Here is a 24316-nt window from a genome sequence, read left to right on the forward strand (position 1 = left end):
TCGTTGGAATCTGCCTACTGTTAGGGGTAGTTTGTAGAGTAAATTTAAGTATATTTAAGATTGGCTTCACAACAATTTGTAATCACATTTGTGTGTTTATAATCCACTGAATCACAAATGTGGGCAAAATTGTATTTTCTATAGCTTACAATACTTTTGCATTTGCAGAAGTAAGTTCCCTCCAACCATTCCTCACCTAGACTGGGAATTACCAGACTTTTAACAACACAGCATTGTAACATGCAGCCTTTGCTTCAAAAGAAAACTCCCTTGAACACAACAAACAGTTTGACTTCTTTAATTCATACTATTCTAAAAAAAAGAGAACTTGCCAAGCTACAATAAAAAATTGAGATAAATATTCTTTAAACGTCTTTAAACAAATACAGTTTAATATCTTTCTATTTCCAGTGAAAAAAATATGGGGATCTTTTTTGGTCATGCTGACATCATTGCACTGCCTCAGCTGTTGTTATTTTTATCATCCAATTGTGAACGAAGGAGAAACTTCTACAACACCAGGGTCTTGGATGGGGGTGTGGGAGGAAGTACTTTGTTTGTTTCTTTGTCGGTTTTCCTCAGGTGAGTTTGCTTACGTAAAATGACCATTTTGCTTCAAAAGAAATCTGCCTTATATAGAATAACTGATCTGTCAGTCTTCTTTTATCCTAAAAGAAAATCCTAAGTCTAATTACATATAATGCTTCAATAAAGTTTTTATTTCCCTGTTTGTATGTGTGATATATTGCATTTGATTCCTTCCTTTGTTGTTGTACTACATTTCATTGTTTGCCCAGGATGCAGGATTTCCTTACAGGTTTTATGTTATTGAATCTGTTTTATGGCTGAAAGGTTTCTTGTAATAAAAACACATGTTCACAGTGACTGTACATAAGAAAGTTTGCACAAAGAAGACAGAATAACACAACAACGCTCATAAATCAGTTTCAGCTGCAGGTTTTACACCTCGAACGATGTGAGCTTTTTTCAGTTATCTTTTCTTTAAAATTCCTGTTGTTAAGTTAAATCCTGATGTATTTGTTGATGAAATCTAACTCATTCTTGATCGACTTAGCAACAACAGAGTTTAGCTCGCCACGTTGAAAACACACGCCGCCTTTTCTTTGTGTTTCATCGCTACGAAGTTAAAAATAAAGACAATAAAACCTTTATAAGTAAAATAAAACGTTTATCTTCCATAAGCAAACATAAGAAGCTATGGATTTGTTAGTATTTGTGGATAAAGTTACTTACCGACACTTGAGCAGACTCGGTTAAATGAACTCACCACTGAAACTGAGCTTTCCCGGGGAAACGTTACGTGTTTCCGGTGGGCGTGGTTTACACGGACTAAAAGTGGTGGTTTTTTCGCCCTGTGACCAACCTGACAGGCACAACGGGAGCTCCAAAGAAGGCACAGTGAGTTGAACATGATCAAATTGGGATCATATGACAGCCTAAATGTATGTGATTTAGTTAAAAAGAAAGAGTCAGGAAATAAGGAATGCCTTTTCACAATAAAACAGTAATATCAGGCTCAATTGTTGAGTATCTGTGGGGTCAAATAACACAATCATGATCCCATAGGAATTGAGCGAAACTAAGCACGTATGGGAGCCCCCTTTTTTTAAAGTTTTGTCTGAGGGGACGTCCACAGTCTTTGAAACCCCCCTACCATAACCTAATCTCCAGTTGGGTAAATATGAATGACTGACCACCAAAAATGTATTTTACGATTCTTCATAAAATTCTAGTAATATAAAATCTCAGATTCACACAGATGCAAATATATCATATATACCACTATTAATCAGTCAGACTTTACTTGTATAGCACTTTTAATACAAATAAAATGTGAAAGACCTTGACACAATAAAATAAGAACAGCACTCATTAAAAACAAGGAAACTAATAAAGAAGGATGAGACATTACATTACTATGCTTCCCAACGGGAACGTTACAGTAACAGTAGTAGTAGGGGCAGTAACAAGGTGTCCACGAGTCTTTTTCTGCTCTGAGGTTGTCAAAGTGAGTGTTGTTAAAGGAAAAGCTGATATATCAGAGTGGTAAACATGTCCCTGTCCAAACTTTTTTGGAATATGTTACATTAAAGTATATTTACAAAAAACAAAGGTTACTAATATTAAATATAATATTATATTATATATCTTATCTTTGTACTCTATTAAATTTATTATATAGGTAGAAAAGGATTAACATTCTGTTTTTATTTATGTTTTACACATTGTCCCAAACTTTTTTTTATGGAATTGAGGTTGTATACATTTAGACATTTATTAACTATCAATAAATAACTAAAAGTAAATTTGGTTGGTCGGGTTGGACAGAGAAATATACTGCGTGGCCAAAATAAAAAGTCACACACTCTAATATTTGATTGGACCGCCTTTGGCATTGATTACAGCATGCATTCACCATGGCATCATTTTGATAAGCTTATGCAATGTCACATTTATTTCTGTTCAGAGTTGCATTAAATTTTTGCCAAGATCTTGCATTGATGATGGGAGAGTCTGACCACAGCGTAAAGTCTTCTCCAGCACGTCCCAAAGATTCTCAGATTCTCTGTGGCGGCCGATCCATGTGTGACGCTCCCCGAACCACTCTGTCACAATTTAAGTCTGATGAATCCAGATCACGATCATTCAAGATTTTTTTTTTCCAACCACATTCCTTCCTGGAAGATGATGTTTCACCACTTCCCAGTTTTAATAATGTGTTGGACAATTCTTAACACAGTTTTGGTAGTTCCATCAATCTCCTTAGTTGCTTTCTTTGCTTGATGCAGGCCAATAATTTGAACCTTTTGAAACAGAGGGACATCTTTTCCAGGACCACAGGATATGTCTTCTGACATGGTTGTTTAAGAAATGAGAAGCTCCTCACTGCATCAGTTAGGGTTAGATAACTTGTTGCCAGCAGAAACATATTAATTACTGCAGTAATTATCCAGTGGAAGGCTCTTACTTACTTAATTATACTATCTTAATAATCTTTTAATCAAGAGGCGAATGCTAGCAAATTCTCTATTATGTTGCAAATAAAACCTACATATCTTCTTTGATATATGATCATATACCTACATGATCATGCGTCATGAAAAATCAAGACGTACTCATGTATTTTAATAGCAGACAAAGTTGAGTTTGTCTGCACAGTCCCAGCTGTTCCAGTACTTCCCCTTCAGTGAGAGCGCCCCGCAGCGGCGTCTCGAGGCGGGGCACTGTGGCCTCTTCCTTTGACCCCAGGCCTGGTACTCCATGTTGTCCCCATTCACCCACAGCCAGCTGCCAGCCAGGTAGCGCAGGCCGATCCACAGGCGCTTCGTCTGGGCTCCCCAGACAACCTGCTGGGTTTTAACCAGAGCAGATTCAGACGGCAGGCTGATCAGGTCGGTGTGCCGCAGGCGACACTGCTCCATCGCCTCCTCCCACGTCACGTTTTCCTTCACCAGATCCAGGCTGCTTTTAAAACAGAAGAACGTGTATTCATTCTCACAGTCCAGTTGGTGCCAGCCCTTTGGATTTTTTGCCACACATCTGTGACCGGTGTTGTTCTGTCCTGACCAGTTGAAGAACGATGCATTTTTCCCATCAGACCACTTCCATGTACCAGAGTCGTCTTGGTGCAGACCGATCCAGATCCTACGATCCCTGTAGTCCACCATTCTGAGGAGTTCTTCATCTTCCTCCTGGTTGCTGACTGAAGACAGATCAGTGTAATACCTTCTACAGTATTCTCTGGCCTCTGACCAAGTCCCCCATCCGTAAACGTAAACATTTTCCCTGAAGATGATGCAGAGAGCCACCTCGAAGAGAGCAGCGAGGATGAGAAACCTGAGAGCACTTTTCTTCATATTGAGGTGATGTTGAGGTTCTCCTCTGTGGACTTATCTCATCCTGTCGTGGGTCTTTACTGCTCTGAGTGAGCAGCAAGCATCAAATCACAGTGCATCATGGGCCATGATGGAAATACACAGGAAAGTAGGTGCAATTATACAAATAGAGGATATTCAAATGTTTACAAATAAGACTTAAAGGGAAGTATTAGGTAAAGGTTGACTCTGATGACAGATTTTCATGCCATTTTCCAAACATCTGTCTCAACTTTCTACTATCTGTTTTACTAGACTGTGCTGATGATGATTCTATGGCTGCAAATAACGATTATCTTCATTATCAATAAATCTATTGGCCATTTTGCTTAGTTCAGAAAATACTGAAAATGTGTCATTCTCATAGTCATGGTTTTTGTTAAACTCATTAAAAATCTGAGAAATCTTGTTCAAAGGAGAATAAAACTGCAATCTGTTCTGTGTTTTCTAGATAAAGGCTCAGGATCACAATAAGGACTAATAAGGAACACTACTATTTTATTATTACTACTAATATAATTGTTTAAAACAACTGAACATGCTGGTACAACCCTTATCAATTACCCAATATTGTAGTAATAAGGGTTTCTTCTGTATCAGCCTCTCTTGAGAATTGGGACAATTCCTGTCCTTCCAAAAAAAAAAAAAAAAAAAAAAAAAACGGAAAAATTATTAATACCAACACTCTAATTAAATTTTTTTGGGTGAAAATATAAAATGAAAAATTCATGAAATAATATTGCTGTCAGATGCTTCTAAATCAAATTTAAACAAACAATTTGATTAGCATTAAAAGGACTCTTAAATGGCTGCTCACTATGATTACGCTGTGAAATGAAAAAATGTTATATTCTGTCAGATTTTCCATCTCACAGAGTTAACATCTACATTTAATTGAAAAAAAAAAAAAACTCAATCACTAGGAGGTTGGCCCATTACAAGATTTAATAGCCAAGAGTTTGAGCTTTTAAAATATATTTTCCAGCATAATCGAAGAGTAGAAGATCAAAAGATTTTGAGAATGAGTGACGAACAAATACAGCGGTTCTTTGGGTGTTTTCTACAGGAACTGCTCTTGACATTTTTTTCTGTGTGTTGTCCCCCACAGCAGTGAAATGAAATACCTGTCCTTTTCACAAAGTTAAACATTTGAATATCCTCTATTTGTATAATTACACCTACTTTCCTGTGTGTTTTCTGGGTTAAACATGAGATGCAGTGCTGAAAAGGGAAAATGAACAAAGTTTAGTTTTGAAAATTTGCACATGCAAATGGCACCTATTCTGGCCCAAGTCAATAACTTGTTTACTTGTGGGGACAGTGAGACAGCTCTCTCAACCTGCTGAATGAGCTGAATAACTGCTGAAATTAAATAAAAATAAAATAATTATGTAGAAAAACATGTAATTTACATGGTCAAAAAATGGACAGCTGTGACTTTAAGAGTCTCCATCATCACCAACCACCAATGAGGGAAGACACTGAGTTGCTTGGCAACAGAACCCACACAAACAACAACTGAGCTCCTTGAAAAGTCAGAGAAAGTGCTAATTTGTAGAAGTTGTGTTTTCTCCAACAGGTCAAGTCAATCAAAATCTGCATCTACCTCTGATTTAATTTCCTAGTCAATATTTTTCCTGTTGTCATTTTTCTGTGATGGCTGAAATTTTGATGTGTGAGCCGTTTGAACTCTACAATCTCCTCAGCCAGTGCAGCTGTGTGTCGAGGCTGGCAGAGATCAACTACCTGTGTTTGATTGGTAAGAGATGGGACTCAGCTCAGCTGTTGAGGTTATTCCACATCATTAATGCTGGAGTTTCTGTGGCCACATGATCTGCAGTCCCTTCAGGGTTTCACAGGCTGCTAATGTTAGCTGTTGTCTCACAGAAGCTTATCAAACGTGTTATTTTAGCTGCAATATGGCCTAATGTCCCCGTGGGTTTTCATTATGAATTGTCTTTTCAGTTGCAGATGAACTGGGAAGTGATGAAATGATACCAATTTCTCAGCTTTTTGTGATTGCAATATGCTATACTGTCAGTAGAAATGATCATGCTGCATCACAATTTTCAATTTCTCTGAAGAAAAAAATGATTATTCACCACACAAACTTTTTTTTTTACTTGAGAACAAGATTAGTAGGCCAGGGCATCTCTTCAGCACTAAAGTTACTTCATTTTTTCATTTAGCAACAATTTGTGATTTATTAAGACACTGATTGCAATTAATTGTGCAGCCCTGGTTACCACCCTGAGGAAAATTGGACAAAATTGCAAGTACATGCAGAATTCACTGAGGTGGTTGAATTTGCGAACACAACATCTCAATTTACTGGAGGGACTGGATTTGCTTGATTGCTCTACTTTAATTCAAATTAACTTTAGCTGTAAGTTACTTGTGTTGTATGTCTCTTTTATAGACGCTCGTGAAGCTGAAGATTACAGAAGAAGTCACATCATTACAGCTAAAAATGTTAAAATGGTATGAATATTATTGTATCCTGAGTTTTGTGATGTATGTTGGTCTGTCTCATCAGATCCAGTACTAATAGGTGAAAATGGAGAATTTGTTGTAAAATGCTTTAAAAGGTTTGCGTGTCAAATATCAACTTTCTGGTTGACTCTTTCCAGGACTCAGAGGACACATTCCTCCTGCCAGAGTCTGTGGAGGTGGACAGCATGAGTCACGTGGTGGTCTATGACAGCAACACAACAGGTGTACTGGAACAAGGTCAATGTGTTGTACACAAAACTTTTAACAGATGTCTGAGCTGCACACCATTTAGTGATGTTTATCGGTTGTTTTCTGACTGTGACCGCAGGCAGAGCAGTTAAATGTGCCCAGGTGCTCTCGAGAGCGAGCCTTTACCCAGTCCGCATAGTGACAGGAGGCTTTCAGAAGTTCTCAGCTCTGTACCCTTTTTTAAGGACGGAGAAAATCATCTACACAATCATGGTAAGACAAACACACCTGACCTGGGCCTTCATACGCTCAGAGTTAAGCCTGTGACTGTAAATGCAGTTTAATATATTTGTGGACTGTTTCAGGAGCTGGAAAACCTGAAGACGTATCCAGTGGAGGTCATGCCTGGACTGCTGTATATGGGTGACCGGAAACAAGGCACGGACTCCAGTATCCTCAAAGACCTGAAAATCAGCGCTCTCATCAGCATCTCACAGAGTGACGCTCTGGAGTAAGACGGGACTGTTTGAAACATCATCAAAGAAAAGTCTGAATGTGTCAAGGCTGTTCAATTTATTCTGAATTTGTTTTAGATCGAGATCCATAAATGGGGACCAGACCATCCTTAACATCCCTGTGGCTGACTCAGGGGTGTCTGATTTATTTTCAAGTTTTGAAAGGATTTGTGGTTTTATTGGTAAGTCGTGACTTTACTTAACAAGCTGTTTTAAATACTTACAAATATTTGTGGTCTCATTTATAGTTGTTCTACAATTGATTACATGCTACACTTTACTGTAAATCAATCATCTGTTTTCAGGTTCACACATCAACATGGGCTCTCGAGTCCTGGTAGTTTCCAGGCAGGGCAGAAGCCGCTGCAGTGCTGTGACCATTGCCTTTCTCATGCATCACCTCAAATACACACTGGAGGCAAGTGGGGTGTATTCAGTTTAGTTTCAGGTTTTCAGACATTTTGGGAAATTAGGTTATATGCTTTCTTGACAAGAGTTAGGTGAGGAAATCGCTACCTTTTTTTCCCGCCTGCCAGCACCTCTGTGGGTAACTATTAAGCATATTGTTGCTATACTGTTTTATACTATATTTTGTCTGTTTAATCCTACAAAAACAAAAGTGTAAAAGTGAGATCAGTTTTCTCATCTAAATCATAGCGACACACATGAGTTTGATATTGATCAAAAAAAGATAGCATGTGAATATGACATATAATGTTTAGGGTACATAATTCTGTTGGTTTGACTTTTTTTTTAGGAGGCCTGGACATACATGCTCCAATGTAAACCCAACATGAGGCCAAACACAGGGTTTGTACAGCAGCTGTCTGACTGGGAGCTTCACACCATGGGAAAAAAAGTGACTGATATCTCTGAACCACATTTTTAACAAAGGACCAACACCTCTGGCACTGGTGTGGCTTATTCATATTCACTCCATCCAATAAAGACATCAATAAAAGCTAATTTGTATGTTGTTTTTTTATGTAATTGTTTGTGGCAGTGTTGATTTGATGACGCATATGCGGTGTGGTCAAATTGACCCATCCTGAGTCCAAACTCGTTTTGCTCTGTGCAATGGGCAAACTTGTGTTTCTTGCAGTGATCCAGCAGATGGTGGTACTGATTTCATTAGACTAAAATAGACCAGACCACGCCCACCTGGCATACAACAACGCCCACTTTCGGTCCCGCCCCATTCTGCATGCCGCAGCGAGAAGTTGTTGCACAAACCCGGTGACTAGATGCCCCGCTCCCCTCCACTGTACTCATGCACACAGTCTGTTCCTCGGTTTGTTTTTGTGCAGCACTTTTTTTTTCCTGTGGTACCTCCCACCTGCTGATGCATGGTGCAATATTTGCATATAAAGGAGCAGAGCACCTCCCTCAACAGGTTGGACCTCCTCTCCGGGGAAGGACTCCTCTAACCGGACTTTCCTCTCCAGTTTGTCCAGCAGAGAAGGAAGTTTAGCCGGAGCGGCTTTTCTCCCGCTGAGAAAAAAAGACCTCCACCTGAGGAACCTGCGCGGTTTCACCCCCGCAGCGACTGAACTTCTCCCCCCGAGAAACTTCAGATTTCTTCTGTTGTGTTTTGTATTTTTTTTTTCTGTCGGTTTTGTTTTCTGGAGGATCTGAGTTGATCCGCTCCGACGGTTCATTAAGATGTCTGTCCAGACCAGCAAGACGACGACGACCTACCGGACCGTGAAGGTGGCCTCTCCGGAGCCGGTGACCAACACCGTGATCTCGGCCGGCTCGGTCGGCTCGGTGTCTCCGGTTTCCCCGGTTTCATACGCGATGAACGGCTATGAGACGGTCCGGTACCTGGTGCCGGTGCAGCAGGCCGTGCAGCAGCAGTCCTACGTGCTGATGCAGCAGCCCATGATGCAGCAGCCCATGATGCAGCAGATGGTGTCCCCGGTGTACCTGCAGACTGTCCCACAGCTGAGCGTCAGCAGCCAGGAGTCCGACCTGCTGTACCGACAGGTGAGCCCCAAGTTCAGCTGCTTCTCCTGAGGAAAAGATCATTATTATTATTGCTGTTATTATGAGGGAGGCTGGGATAAAACTTTTTGCCTCCTCAAGCAGCAACTTTCAGCATCGAAGCTCATGATATTTATTTGTCAGTGCTATAGTTTAATAACTTAAAGCAGAAGTTCTCAAATTTTGTTCTCAGCCAGTGATGTTAAAATGTTAAAATTTATGATAGGCAGCACAAGAGAAATGTATGAGGAGTATTTGCATGTCAACACAGAATATCCTTAATATACATAGACACATCAATATAAGATAATATAGAATACAAAATAGGTTATATATAAACATAAATAATAGGGACTAAAAAATATTAAAAGAACAACAATAGGCCTAAGCCTGGAACTTGAATATGGCGATCATCATTAATGGGTTTATATTAGGGATGATAACAAAAAATCATTGATCAAGCTCCACATTTTATCCAGTATTACAGTATCTGTGTCTTAATATGTATGCATTTACATCCTCATATGTTTCATAACTATATTAGATTTAAAAACTGAAATAGTATTAGTTGAACTATGACATGTTTTGTAATAAACAAACACTGATTACTTTTCACAGACCCACTGGCAGACCCCTATTTGAGAACCACTGAACTAAACTCGCAAAAGAGATAATGAAGAATCAAAACCAGTGACAAAGAATGTGGTTTACTGAATAAAGACCAGCATTGAAGCTGCTTTAAGTAACCACGGTAACCCAGAAAAACCCCTTAATAATAATAAATATGAAATAGGTACAGTAATAAAACGAAGAGCTGCAATGATTAATCAAGTACTAATAGATTATTAAATTAATCAACAGCTATTTTGATAACTGATTTATCTGTGAGTAACTTTTTAATTTAAGCTTCTTAAATAAGAATATTTTGGGGTGTCTTTGCTCCTTGATGAGAATAAACTGAGCATCTTTGGGTTGAGGACGTCACCCAGGGCTTTGTGAAACACATTTTTCACCATTTTCTGACATTTAATGCACCAAACAACTAATCGATCAATCGAGGAAATAATCGGGCAGACTAATCGACTATAAAAAATAATCGTTAGTTGCAGCCTTATGTAAAATGCACTGAGCTAGACTGGTGTACAGCAGTGATGAAAAGGTCATGCACGTGAAAAAATCTGTATCATGGTGGTGTTACAGCTTGTAAACAGTAGTAAAATGACAGCATTTATCTCAAACTGCATCTTGGCTGCGCTGTTAAATATCTTGTGTAGTTCATTAGTTTGTCACTCAGTCGGTTTCAGGTGTCGCGTGCTGTGATGTAAACAGAATGAACCATTTCGCAGCTGTCAGAGGAACATCAGCAGCGTAAGCGTGTTTTCACGCACAGCGATGACTTATTAATTCTGACACCGTGCTTTGAATTTTCGCAGCCTGTGATTAGAGGTAAACACTGTAGGTGGATGTGACAGGAGGCTCAGCTGATGCTTTGGTGCCACCAGTGACATTTTTACTACATCAAGGAGAAAATGCTTGCAGGACATATTACACCTGAGGAAGGAGTCAAGCAGTCATGCAGCCACAGGAACGTAGTAGTTAACAATAGTTACACTTTTCAGGGCTCAACAGTGTGGATTGCACAATCGCCTGGGGCAAGTAAAATGCCACATCAAGCAACTGACCGAGCCAGTGGTAAAAAAATATGTAAACTTTTTAACAATTAATTGATAATCAAAATATTCAAGGTAATTTTTAATGCAGAAGTGCTGTTTTTAGCCTCTAAATTATGTATATTTCATGCTTTTCTCCATTTAATATCATATTAAACTAAATATTGCCCGATGGACATTTTTCATTTTCTTTGACATTTGATAGATATTGAAGCCCTGGATTAAACATGACGATTAACTTAAGCCGTTGTTGTTATTTGATAACCACTAATAAATGAACAAATTTGTGCAGGGGCAAGTAAAAATTGACTTCAGGCAAGAAGATGTCTGACTCACTTGTGCAACCAGGCGAGCATCTTTTCAATCTGATTGGTTCAGATGTCAGGATTCGAGACTTCTCGTTGTTGTACATGAATATCGTTGGGCTGTGGTCTGTTGATCGGACAAAACGAGACGTTTGAAGATGCGACCTGGTCCTGGTCCAACGGGCATTTTTCACTAATTTGCAGACCAACCGATTAGTAGAGAAAATAATTGGCAGATTAATTGCTTTCAATAAAAGGCTAAACATACTAATAAGTAATCTTCAAAAAAAAGAAAAATACAACAGTGATCTGCAGACTGGGCTGCGCATCAGACCTCAATAGTTTTTAGATACTGATGGAATTGTGTCTGTTGCCTGCAGCTGTCAAGCATCTCAAGTTGGCACCGAAAACCTGTTCAGATTCTCAGGCTTGTTTACTTAATCAAATGTTCCTGATTTAAGTCAAACTTTGCTAATGACTCTATTTGTCTTGGCAAATTTCTTACATGGCCGCATTATGCAGTTGACATGTTAAAGGGATAGTTCAGATCCATAGTGTTTTACGAATGAAGCAGAGGTAGAACAGCAGCTCCTGTGTTCTCTGGGGTAAAATGACTGTTTTTGTCAGTGCAGTGGAGTCTAGTCGCTTTGTGGAGAGCAATATTTGGATTATATAACCGCAGTTTCCCATAGAAAAAGGCTGACTTATGGCAAGGTAAACCAGAAAATATTCTAAATATAGTGAGCGAGTACACAGCAGTACACTGCTAAGCTTCTAGAGTTGCACAATGTGTGCATTTTTTGTGCAAAATGCACTTTTTCCACATTATTCCTTTATTTTCATGTTTTCTAATTTTTTTCTCTAATTTTAAATTTAAAGGGATTGTTCACTCAAAATGGAAATTTCTTTATCTTCTCACTTTCATGACGATTGAAGGTCGGGTTTTGTTTTTTAGTCCATGAAACACTGCTGGAGTTTCACTGGGTGAATCTCCCAAACAATTTAAGTGAATGGTGACCAGTTTTCAAATGTAAAAAAACAGGCGAAAACAAAACATGAAATGCCTCCATACTGATCGTCTGGTGTGATCCAAGTCTTCTGAAGCCCTGACATGCCAAGTGGACTAAAGAAATATTATTTACATCATGTTTTTAGCCTGAATCTTCACTGTAGATCCTTAGCTTGGAGCCACGTTCACGTGTGTGTGCACACTGTCTGAACTGGGTGTGTGTGGTGTGACGGTGAAAGGCATGTCAGGGCTTCAGGAGACTTGAATTATGCCACATGAGCAGTATTGAGGCATTTAGATTTTTTTCCAGTCGTTTTTTTGTTTTAAAACTGGTCACTTTCACTTAAATTGTTTGGGAGATTCTCCAACGCTGTTTTCCTGTGAAACTCCAGCCATGTTTTGTGGACTAAAAAACTAAACCCGACCTTCAACCAGCGTGAGGATGAGTAGATAATGACAGAATTTTCATTTTTGGGTGAACTATCCCTTTAAGTTTCCTCATTCAGCAGCTGGCTCTGTCACACAAAACACTGTCTAATATGGCACAGTTCCTGCCTTTTCTGTACTATCAATAAATTAGTGTTTAATACATTTTTAATCGGTTAAATTCTTAACTGCGATTAAATTATTAACATCCCTGGTCGCTTCCTACACCAGTGCTGCTGCTGCGTCTCTAAACTGGGGACGTGCCGACTGCCATCTACTGTAGATGAGACAACCCAAACTATCTGTTTAAGCTTATTTTGTTGAGTAGAAAAACAGCTTTTACAGAAAAAACATTTTCATATTCCTCAGTGCTTTTGGTATTAATTCTGAAACTAAAGCGCCGTATTGGCATAAATGTTTTTTCCAACATTTCTCTCCTGCTCACATTCGCTGAAACATTTTGAAACTTTTGCCAATCCTGTCCTTTGCCAAAGGATCAACTAATTAACAGATCAAATCAGCAAACTGAGCTGCAGGCCTCAGAGTTGATCACCTGTTACTGTGCTTAATCACACCTTTGGTTAACCTGACTCTTCCTTCCAACTGATGACTTTTTACGAGGCGTCGGTTCTGTACTTGCCTCAGTCCTGCCTGAAAAACTCTTCCCTCTCTGCTCTGATAGGTGATCACTTCCTGAATGACTTGGCCTTCGCCCTCGGAAAGGTTTACACACGCTGTAGGCCGGAAACATTTTGAATAATATCTGCTCTCCCACATCGATGATTTGATAAAAGTTTTCTCTCCTCGGCTCCTGGTTTTATCTGATCTCTGTCTGCAGCAGAGCGTGTCACCGTTCCCCCTGCGCCTTCCCTTTGGCTGCTTTTCATCCTGATCGATCACGTTAATTCTGCTGTTTGAGTCGCTGCACCCTGAGCTGAATTCGCATGGTGTATTTGATAGGAAAGCGGTGCCACGCCCGGTCTGACTGTGCTGAAGCGGCACACCCCCACATTTGAAGACAAACACATTCTTCCACCTGGTCGGATCACCTTTGCTCATTTAGATTGCACTGATCAGAGGTTAGACAACAGGTTTCCTCTCTGATTTATTTAAACTGTTTATGAATTCTACCGTACCCTGCAAGAATACTTCATTTTGATTGGCTGGAGGGGATCCTTTAGGTTATTTTAGGTTAGGACTAAATGTGTGTGATTTGGTTACAGAGATTAAATAACTTTGGACAGACTTTTTATTTAAAAATGTATTTGTTGTAGTCTGAGGCTGTCAGACAGCAGTATTAGGCTGAATTGTTGAGTGTCTGTTGGTCATTTATCAAACAAAAATGCCAAACTCTTGCTTATTTTCAGTTATTGGGAATTGATGATTTGTTTTTCAGGCTTTCGGGGTTTTAATTTGTCAGACAAAAAAAGCAAGGATGGACATATTCTGTTCTATATTATGATTTTATTTGTTAATCAGTAGAAAAGTAATTAAAAGACTAAATAAAGAAAATGAGATTCAGTTGAGCAGTTGCTGTGTATTAAACATTGTGAACCACTGTCTTGGATTTTGCTTTGCTCGATTGCTTCATGGTGCATTTTGACTTGGCGGACCACACTAATACTCACCTTACCTCATCTGAATGAATTTCGACTGTTATTGGCTCTGATTCAATTTTCGATTTTGCTGATGCCTTCAGAGTGACATCAGAGCAGAAGGACAAGTACCAACATCCTCTTCTCTATTCTCTTTAAACTGTGTAAAATACCAGGCTAATGTTGCAAAGTATTTGTTTTTTATTTGCTGCGGGACAGTTTGGTTTCGCAACTAATGCTGGTTTAAAATAGCCACACTGTACTGAACTTAAATCACATTTTATTATTTTTCTCTCCTATTTGGAACATTCTTTCAAAATAAAAGGAATAAGATTCGAAATGGGAACAATCATTTTAAGCAGGGGCGTGTCTCACTGACTGAGACGCTTCGATTCATATCTTGATACATATCAATGATACGATAAATCTTAGAAATTTTAAAATAGCAATTTTGTATGATACGATTCAGCTCTGTCATAATGCAATACGACATCATAGTTGATGCTGTATGTGTAGGGTACTATTAGTTGCAAAAAGAGATCCTGATAGTTTTACGTCTGCGTGTCACCTGCTTTCCCAGAGACATGACGTCTCTGTGGGTCAGGAGACCTGTGGCGAACTGTCTGTTTTTAGTGCCGTCTGTTTTCAGGAAACGAGGAGACCCAGTAGAGGGAGGAGGGAGCGCTTGTTTTGTTTGAGCGAGGCAGCAGACGTCCAGCGAGAGCGGTGCAGGCAGAGGCAGGGGGAGAGAGAAAACAGAAGAAAGTTCATTGATGCCAAAAATTAAACATATGCGTGTCCTGATGAGATGTATTGATACGTTAAGTGCTACATGAATTTGCACATCCACATCTTACACGTCCTACTATCTTACACATTAAAGCCCGATGCACCGGATGCATGAGTAAATCATTACACCCCTGATTTTAAATGTTGAAGGGTTTGTTTATAGGTGCAAATAATTACCAGCATGGTTTTCTCTGTCTCTTCAAAGTCTGTCTCGTCAAATTCACTTTGCTCCTCCATATTTTTTTTTATCACTATCTTACACTAAGTTGGTTTGCAGACCAGCTTAGATGTGCATTACCGCCACCAACTGTTGCTCCCATGTGAGAACGTGGTAAGCAGTCCTGCTGCCCTTGTGAGTCAGCTGGATTGATGAAATCATGGGAGAAGAGCGATAATGAACGATGTGACAGACACACACGTTCTGTTTGTGTGCTCACAGGTTGTGAAAGTGTGTGTAAATTTTGTCACGGGTCCTTGAAAAATTATGTTAAAGTTTTGACATTTTGTCCCTGTTAATGCGTGGGAACCTTCTACAACAGACGTGCCAGAAATATCTTTGCTGACAGAGACTTCTTGACAGCTTAGTGCAAGTTAAACTTGGGGCTTCATGCCGACGCATCGAACTGAGAGTTTCTTTGCTGTGATGATGTGACGAGTAATGGAGAAGCTGAAAGACAAACGATAATCAGATCGGAGTGTTGGAGTCGCTGACAGTGACATTCTTTGTTGTGCCGCCGTTTGGTGCTTAAAGGAACAATCTGAAACATCCAGAGCTGCTTTTAGCTCCAAGTCAAGTCTTATGTCATCTAAGACAAGTGCAAGTTAATTGTCTGTCAGAGAAAGTTTCAGTCTCTTAAGTGATTTAAGTGAGCAACGAATATGGTCGATTAATTTTACCAGGTAGTGAAGACTGACAGGTTTAGCTGTTGCTGATCACTGACTTTAAAGTTGTGAGTCAAAGCAAACTTTTTTTTAATTGATCTGGTTTAGCTTTTAAATGGTTTTCAAACATTTTCTCAAGCCACTTAAGGATGAAAATGACACCATGCGTTGTGTGCGTCTCGGTTTGAGGACAGAGGTTTATTGTTGCCTGTTCAAATCTGACAGTTTGTTCTCTTTCTCCTTCGTTTGTCTGTTACTTCAGAGCATCAGCGGGCAGTCTTCAGTGTTCAGCCAGTCGCCCAGTCCAATCAAGAGCCCCGAGCCAAGTGCTGAGGAGGAGGTAAGCACACACACACACACATGCACACACACATACGCAATACACACAAAACTCACTGATGAAACCCTCGGTAAAGAAGAAGTCTGGCAGCCACTCAAGTATGTCCTTCATCCCAGTGTAAACCTACTGGAGCAAAAGCCTTGTTATGTCTCGCCTTACTTCAGTTTAGTTAGTATTTTCTGACTTCACTCAAATTAACTCATAATCAAACAGAAATAATAGAGCCAAAATAGAGTCGGGGATAAGCATAAAGAAGAAAACATGTAATCTCAACAGAAACAAAAATCCTGACTTCAAATCGAAACCCCACTGACAGGCACATAAGGTCGTGACCTCGCCAAACACAGCATACTGACAAGCAAATGAGTTTTTAACTTGTGGCAACAAGTTGTAGGTAATCCCGCTCTCTGAAGACATCACTCAGACTGATAAGAGACGAGAAGAGGGAGGAGTTCTGCATCTGCATTGCAGTCTAGTCCAGCGTGTGAGCTGCGACCGTGGAAGAGGAGAAAAAGCATTTGATAGATAACAACGTGTAACAATACCAAAAAATCAAGATACGATATTATGACAAAAAGTCCACAATCCAGTATCTTTCATTAAATAATAAATCTGATGTGTACAGCATTTTCTGATCATTTAAAACGGCGTCAAAGTATATGTATTTTACTTATATGTATAAGTAAAAGTTGACATTTTTGAACCAAATGCAGCTGAGGTGCAGGTCAAGTTCAAGTTTGTTGACCTGCAGATACTTACTGAAGTAGTTCTCTGCCTCTAACACATCAAACATTTTAATGTTGAAAAGATCTGATGTTCACAGAACTTGACTTGTACACGTTTTTTGACTTGAAAATTAAGAAATCCATGCTTCCTGGTACTCCCGCTCAAGCTGAGCTCTTTTTACTTCTCTGCACTTTGCATTTCAGATGAGTGCTGAGAAATCACAGTGTCTGTGTTCTCAGTTTTGGTAAAATCACAGCTTGCAGTGTGGTTTGTATTCACGGTTTGAAGGACATCCTTTCAGCAGGAGCTTTTTAAGAGACAAAAAGAAGGAGAACTGTAGAGGCGGTGTGGAGTCCATCTGTCGGCTCCCTGCAGACACACCCATCAGCATGAATCCTCAACATGGGAACGTGTCGGTGTGTGAAACTACAGTAGCAGAACTGTAGTACTACTGTCTTTTTATTTTTTTTTAAACCTTCTCAGTACACCTGGGAATATTTGCTGCACATGCGTGCTCTCTGCTCTCTTTATGTGCAGCTACGCCCTGCTTCCACATTCACAGTTACAACAGCGCTTTGTTCATAATCACAGCACCTTCAACTGTCGCAACACCGACGAGCCACTCACAGTGGGTGTTTCATCGGGGTGTGTCCCACAGGCTCTCTGCTGTGGGTGGGTGCATTCCTTTTGACTTGAACCTGCAGCGTCATGCACATGGCTGTTGTCAAAACAGACAGGTTCTCTGATTTACAACGGTGGTGATGACGCTCTGAAGCTGTTTGTCTTGGCAAGACCTGAGAAAATCATTTAGTGTTTACATGTAATTTATTCATACGTTTATGTGACAGTCTTATCTGTTGTTCATCTTGAAAGCAGTCAGCTTTGGTGAGAAGAAAACACCCACCATGTCAGGTGTCCTCCCAAGTTTCGTTTTGTCTCTAGGATCATCTTGGCAGCATTGTTGTTACTTTAGGACTGCAGGATGGAACTGTTTTATCTTTTCATTTAATTTAGTGTATAAAATTTTAAAGGGGTAGTTTTAGAAGTGTGGTTAGTCAGTGTGTTACCTACAGTTGTACGGTAGAGGTGTAGGAAGATAAGCGATGTGCTGCTGTGGACAGGGGCAGCTGCAAAAAGGTATTTTACCCTCTTAAAAAAAAGGCATCCTGTAATTACACCCTGTGCTGGAGTCACCGCCTCCTCTAATCTGTTTTCGCTCCGGCTCATTCAGTATGTCTTAAGTCTTGTGTCAGCTGCATCTTCAGAAAATAATTTAGATTGTCCAACTCAAGACAATGATTATCTGTTTTAAGGCTTTCCTTTGATGACATTGTTTGGTGAAGATAAAATCAGTTGAAACTCGATTTCAGGGAGAAATAATGGCCACACCCGACTGCGTTTTCCTATATGAATGTGGATGTATTTCTCAGCCTGGTTTGATTTATGTTTCTATTTATGCATTCATTCATATTCTCCTGATATTAGAAGCTATATTGAGGGCCAGTTCAGTTTTTCATATTTTCTAACCTTGGGAACTTTTGCTGCTTGAAGAGCGTTTAGAAGTTTCTTGTCTCATAACAGGCCTTTGTAATAAAAAAAAGGTCCACAGGTGAAGCCGGTGGAGCCAAAGTGTTAAAAATGTGTATTTGCATTCATGGGTGGAGAAGTTAAGTGTCAGGGAGGCTCTGCTGTTTGATGACTGACGGACAGTCACTTCCTGATTATTGCTCTGCAGAGTGAGGACAAGCTGCACGCACAAGCTAAACTAAAATAAAACCTAGACTCATATTATAAATGCAAACATGCACACACCTCAAACTGACTGAGGGGTGTGTGCACTGACTCAAGTTTTACTCACCTTTATTGACAGTCATAGTGCTTTACGAGGTCAGGAGGTTACGCAGGGTGCCAAGGAAATAAAACGTGTCAGAATATGAAGTATGATCACGAAACGCCAAATTAATTTCCTCGAGAAAATGTAAAGAGTAGACTCACATCAAGAACAGGTGAGAGAATTCATGTCATGTAACACACACACCCTGTGGCAGCTACATGGAGATTTGGACGGCTGCCTGATGATGACTGTAAAAAGGGGTGGGGTTATGGACAAATTGCTGAACAGATGCTGTGTTGTTGTTGTTGTTACTTCACAAAGGTAAAGCTATTCAAATCACAAAATGATAATCTTCTTATGGCCTGTAAGCTGCACAGTGTGGCGCATACCTGCCAACATGTAAGGTTGCCGAAATGAAGGAGTATTTTTACATACCTAACACTGCTTTAAGCTGCATGAAACGCTTCTCCTTCAGTTCGACCTGAAGGCTGCAGGATATGTTGATAAAATTGCAGCTTGCAGCCACTCAAGGGCGCAGCACGATTATTCACAGCCGCTCGCTGTGTTTGTCTTCATTAAATTACCTGGAAATGATGCCAGGCAACCATAATAACCATACAGACCTCATCAGACTGGTCGGGTACTCAGTATTCTGCTTTTTTTTCATGAAGGAGTCGCTCAGTCACTCTCGCTTTCTTTTTATCCTTGAAATACGTTACAATACAAACACTGTTGTGTAACATTAATTACTAAACTATATGACCCTATACGAGGCGAGACACATCAGAATTGTTGCTAAAATAGCAACTGATTGTTTGTCTTTAAAAAAAATTGCTCAGACCAATTAACCTGATATATTGAGACACGTAGTTAGAGAATCCAAAACCACAAGTTCAGTCTTGTGTTAACACAACAATGTTACAACATCATCTAGTCATATTTTGTTTTTGGTTTCATGGTATTTTCACAACAGCATGATTGATTAACAGTGATGATCAGTGATCAGTATCTGAGTGGAAGGTGCGGTGAAATAGCAAAACCAAAAAACAGCTTTGATTTCTTCTAAGATCAAAGTCATAGTTATTTGTAGATTTGAGTTGTGCCAGAGGCTTACAGAGTCGTAACCTGGGAACCAGACAAATCTGAAAACTCATGTTTCATTTGGTCTGGCAGATAAATTTGCCCCCCCCCCCCTCCTTTTCAGATAAATGTTTCCCTAAATGTCCTGAATCCTGATGAAGAAAGGACTGTCAGTCAGCACAACGCACCAGGGTCAAGTGTTTCCTAATTTGTTAACACAAAGTACAGGGACACTGCAAGTCAGTCAGATGTTGGTCTATGTAAAGACGTCACACTAAATAGTGTGTGATATATAACGAGTTACTACCTCAACACAATGAGTTATTATCTTAAAATAATGAGAAACTTTCTCAAAATAGTAATTAAATAATAACCAGAAAGTGTATCATTATTTACAAGCTCATCATTGTGAGAAGGTAGCTGTTTGTCACCGTTAACAGAGACTCTGGTCTGCAGTGTAAATCACAGATTTGTAGAATAACATCAGGCTTAATGATCAAAGAAAGTTTATATCATGTCAAAATGTAACCCTACACTGGTTTTGTGCACGTTTCTTTTGGTGTTGCCCAATCAGAGTCCCACCAAAAGACACTGGTGTCTAAAAACTGTATTGACAGTAAAGAGCCTGAGTGAAAACGGCAAAATCAGCAGGGGCAGTGTGGGCGGAGCATCAAGGCCAGGTCCGTACTAACAGGCTAACTGCAGCACTGTCACACAAATCACGATGCCGGCCTGTCCGTTGATCTATATGGCGTCATCGTTGTTGTATAGTTGTCACTTTCTTCTTACTGCCACCTACTGGACTGGAGGTGTAGTGCAGTTACTTGTATTGCTTTTCTACACGTCATTGGACTAATTTGTATAAAATTTGCCAAGGTGGAAAGACAGATGATACTGTGCTGCAGGAATCTTTTAGTTCCTTGAGGAGAAGTTCCTAGAACTGAGAGTTTCAAGCAGTTTTGGTGTAAATGCACTGAATTTTTTGAGGGGGATGAAGCCAAATTGAGGGGGTAGGTGGCAACTCCTGCCCTGGTTACAGCATTTTCTATTACTCGCCTCAAAGAAACACATTTTAGTACAAGGTTTAGCTGTAACTTGAGAAAGTTTGTGACCAGGCCACCATTTCTTTCCTGCTTGAAAAGGGGCCAAGCACTAGGTCTGGCTGTAGGTCTGTCCAGTTGTCAGAGGCATTTTAGTCTGCAACCGTTAATAACGCCCCTTAGAAATGGTAAATGACCTGGGAGATTCCAGACCAGTCTGGTGATGCAAAGCATTCAGATCACAGTTTAAGAATCCAAAATCACAAGTTTGGTCTTGCAGCACAACAACATTACAACAATGTTTTTCATGTTTTGTTATTGTTGGAATTAAATTCCTTTTCACAGCATTTTGACAACAGTGACAAGGCCAACGCAACTTGATTGATTAACAATGAGAATCAGTGATCAGTGTCAAAGTAGAAACCATGCTAAAATAACAAAACCCAAAACCGGCTTTGACTGACTGATTCTTCTCAAACTCAGACTCGGTGTGTTTTGTACTTCTCGGTTGCACCAAAGACAAAATTTTCTTGAGTCAAACCTGGAATTCAGTAACAAACACTGGATCGAATTCCATTTTATTTGTTCCCAGCCAATTATCTCCCTCATGAACATGGAAGATCAAAGGCGAAAAAGTTGGAGGACAAGTTTTAAAAATGTGGACTGCAGCAAAAACCTTCAGGGAAAGATTTACCCCCCGCTCTGATCTGTCTTATTATGGTGACACGCCATTATTGTTAGTCAGTCAGCCTCTTCAGTGATTGCACGACTTGAGGACTTGACAATTGAGGTTTACAGGCTTACAGGCCTGCACAGGCCGGAGCCACAGCTGTATATTTTAGGATATGACAGAATGGGGTTTTCACATAGTAAAACAAGAATTTTCTGCAAAAGACCCGAAGCTTAACTTTTGATTTGTTACTTTTATTGGAGGAGTAAGAAGTACTGTAGTGCTGCAGAGATGCTCTGGCCCACAAATCTTTTTCTCATTATGTAAAAAAGCATGTTTTGTGATACAGACCCCAACAAATGTCATATCACCAAGATTTTTATTTTATTTTTCTTTTTTACAGTGAAAAAGAAAATTGGGATGCAAAAATGATCACTCCAACTAATCATGAATCATATTGCAATCACAATATCTGTCAGAAATAACTTCAAAAACATTTTTTCAACATATCATGCAGCCCTAGCTGTAACTAAATATTACTCTCATTATCAATTAATCTGCTGAATATTTTGATTTTGTTCATGTTGTCTATAGAATAGTAAAAAATGCTGTTCACAATTTACCAGATCCTAAGACGATGTCTTCAAATGTTTTGTTCTGTTTGATCAGCAATTCAATGCAGCAAATCCTCACTTAGGTCTCCAACTAAGAATTATTTTCATTATTGATTATTCTGTTGATAGCTTTCTTGATTAATTGATTAGTTGTTTGGTCCAAAAAATGTCAGAAAACGGTGAAAAATGTTTCCCAAAGCCCAAGTTGAGGTTCTCAAATGCCTTGTTTTCTCCACATTCCAAATATATTGAGTTTAGTTCAGAATTTCTTAAAAAGTGACTCAAAACAATTAATCAGTCATTAAAATAGCTGCTGAAAAATATAATAGTTGACAACTAATCAATTAAGTGACTAGCTGTTGGAGCTCTAATCCTCACAGTGGAGAAACTGGAAGCAGAGAGTGTTTGGAATTTTTGCTCATTGATATTCTATCAGTCAATTAATTGATTAATTAATTAATGTCTTCATTTTATAAATAGAACTGAAGCCTGTAACCAGAAAGGTGGAGGCTATCACAGCAGCACATTAATGAGCTGTTCAACGTTTTTGCCTACAAAACATATGGAGAGCTCATAAAATATGTGTAAAATATGCTTTCTTATATATAAAACTATCCAACAGAACATTTGAGTACACCAGGAATGTTAAGTTGATTGATGGATTTAATTAAATATATGAAATTTTCTTAAATAATGTTGAGGTTTGGATTATTATTTGGACAAAACAAGTGTTGTGAAGGTGTCACTTTTGTCTCTGGGTCATTGGGACCACATTTCTCACCATTTTCTAAATTTTTTACAAACCGAACAATCAACTGATCGAGGAAAATAATCAGCAGATTGATCCATAATTATAATAATCATTAGATGTGGTTCTATACAAAACGAGCTCCACCTCAACCAACTACATTTTTACTTTTAATACTTACTTAAGTTACATTTTCAGTGTAACAGAGTATTTTCACAGTGTGGTATTAATATTTTAGTTATGTAAAGGATGTCAGTACTTGTTCCACCACTGGCTCAGACATATTTTACATTTTAGAAATCTGTCCTTGTTTAATGCAGAGTGAAACCAGCTGGAATCAACCTCTGTAACTTTGACAGTGTGTAAACAATCAGCTTTGAGCAGGTCAGAGGTCAAAGCCATAAACGTCGTGGTGACAGAAGAGTTGGAGGAGCTGAGTGAAAGGCGCGTGACGTTTTCTCCAACAGGTTGAGGTTCAAGTGTGATGAAGCGTTAGGGCTGTTGGCAGACATGTTTGCTACTCGTGAGGATGAAGAATTTCTCTCCACCTGCCAACAGCAAGAGCGACTCTACGGTGAACTCAGATTAAACAGATCCAAGGATTATGGGATTATGACAAACTGTATCCGATAGATGAACTTCAGCGGCGTTTCCTTTTCAAAATAGTTTGTTGGTCTCTGTTCAAGAAGCAGAAGCAGCTTTTCCCACCACTGTAGGGTATGTGAAGTATTCACGCTTAATTACAGGACAGTGAAGGAGGCGTCACACTGTGGTTGGGTGAGAATGACAAACAGTACGTCATGTTTTTAATGTTTACTCTGAGGAAATCGCTTCAGGATCTGCAAAAACCTTTAATTAAATGTCCATAAATTACATGACAATAAAATGTTCATGATGTATCTGTTTGGCGTCGATTTGAAGCTTTTACGATTCACTTTCATCACCATTATGGAAGAACAAATTTGCACCAATCTGAATTAATTAAGCCTCATAATGCAGTTTTTTCAGTGTCCACTAAATTCACAGTTTTGCACCTGATGCACAAGTATGCACTGCAGCCATGTTTTTTCCACACAGTCAGCTGGCACCTCCTCAGTTTTTGTTAGTATATAATCAGACATGTTCACAGACAGGTGGATGATTATAAAGATACTTTTAATATCTCAATACAAAGTCTGGAAAGATTTTTTATCATTTTTCCTTGCTGTCCACAGATTTTTACAAAATCTAAGAGCTTTTACATTTTGTGACAGTTAAAATGTGCACGTAAGAGCAATGAAAGAGGGAGATTGGAAAGGTTTTTTTTCCAATAAAACAACATGTCATCTACACAATCATCATTTAATTGTTCAGCCCAAGTCGAGAGTCTGGAGATTTTCGGGTCAGGTGCCTTAAAATTGCTTAAAAAGTGCTTGAATTTTACTCTTAAAAAGTTCTTTGAATGCTGAAAGTTGCTCTTTGCAGGATCGTCTCTGCATGTTCACTGAGCTTTCTGACTTTTTTTCATTCGGA

At 39.3% G+C, this 24316-nt stretch overlaps 2 protein-coding genes across 2 annotated transcripts in view; both read left to right on the forward strand.

The window, feature by feature from the left end:
* The first annotated feature begins 5430 nt into the window (after positions 1-5430).
* Positions 5431-8039, forward strand: styxl1 (serine/threonine/tyrosine interacting-like 1). The gene is made up of 8 exons (XM_084730389.1): positions 5431-5655; positions 6316-6377; positions 6527-6626; positions 6718-6851; positions 6944-7089; positions 7172-7275; positions 7399-7511; positions 7851-8039. The coding sequence occupies exons 1-8, from the start codon at positions 5553-5555 to the stop codon at positions 7980-7982; spliced, it is 894 nt and encodes a 297-aa protein (XP_084586515.1). The 5' UTR covers positions 5431-5552; the 3' UTR covers positions 7983-8039.
* A 458-nt stretch (positions 8040-8497) lies between these two features.
* pof1b (POF1B actin binding protein) overlaps positions 8498-24316 on the forward strand; it is a 44368-nt gene continuing 28549 nt past the window's right edge. Inside the window, exons 1-2 of the mRNA XM_084730391.1 lie at positions 8498-9079; positions 16015-16092. Of these exons, the coding sequence (XP_084586517.1) occupies positions 8756-9079; positions 16015-16092 (402 nt within the window). The 5' untranslated portion in view covers positions 8498-8755. The remainder of the gene's footprint in view (positions 9080-16014; positions 16093-24316) is intronic.

This window comes from Lutjanus erythropterus, chromosome 11 (genome assembly GCF_056507025.1).
Source record: "Lutjanus erythropterus isolate fLutEry1 chromosome 11, fLutEry1.hap2, whole genome shotgun sequence".
Lineage (NCBI taxonomy): Eukaryota > Metazoa > Chordata > Actinopteri > Lutjaniformes > Lutjanidae > Lutjanus > Lutjanus erythropterus.

What these genes read in the sequence shown, in the direction of transcription:
- styxl1 (XM_084730389.1), top strand. Translation starts at nt 5,553, where the DNA reads ATGGCTGAAATTTTGATGTGTGAGCCGTTTGAACTCTACAATCTCCTC. An exon ending in CAACTACCTGTGTTTGATTG is followed by an intron (nt 5,656 to 6,315) that starts GTAAGAGATGGG and finishes TCTCTTTTATAG; the next exon opens with ACGCTCGTGAAGCTGAAGAT. An exon ending in AACAGGTGTACTGGAACAAG is followed by an intron (nt 6,627 to 6,717) that starts GTCAATGTGTTG and finishes CTGTGACCGCAG; the next exon opens with GCAGAGCAGTTAAATGTGCC.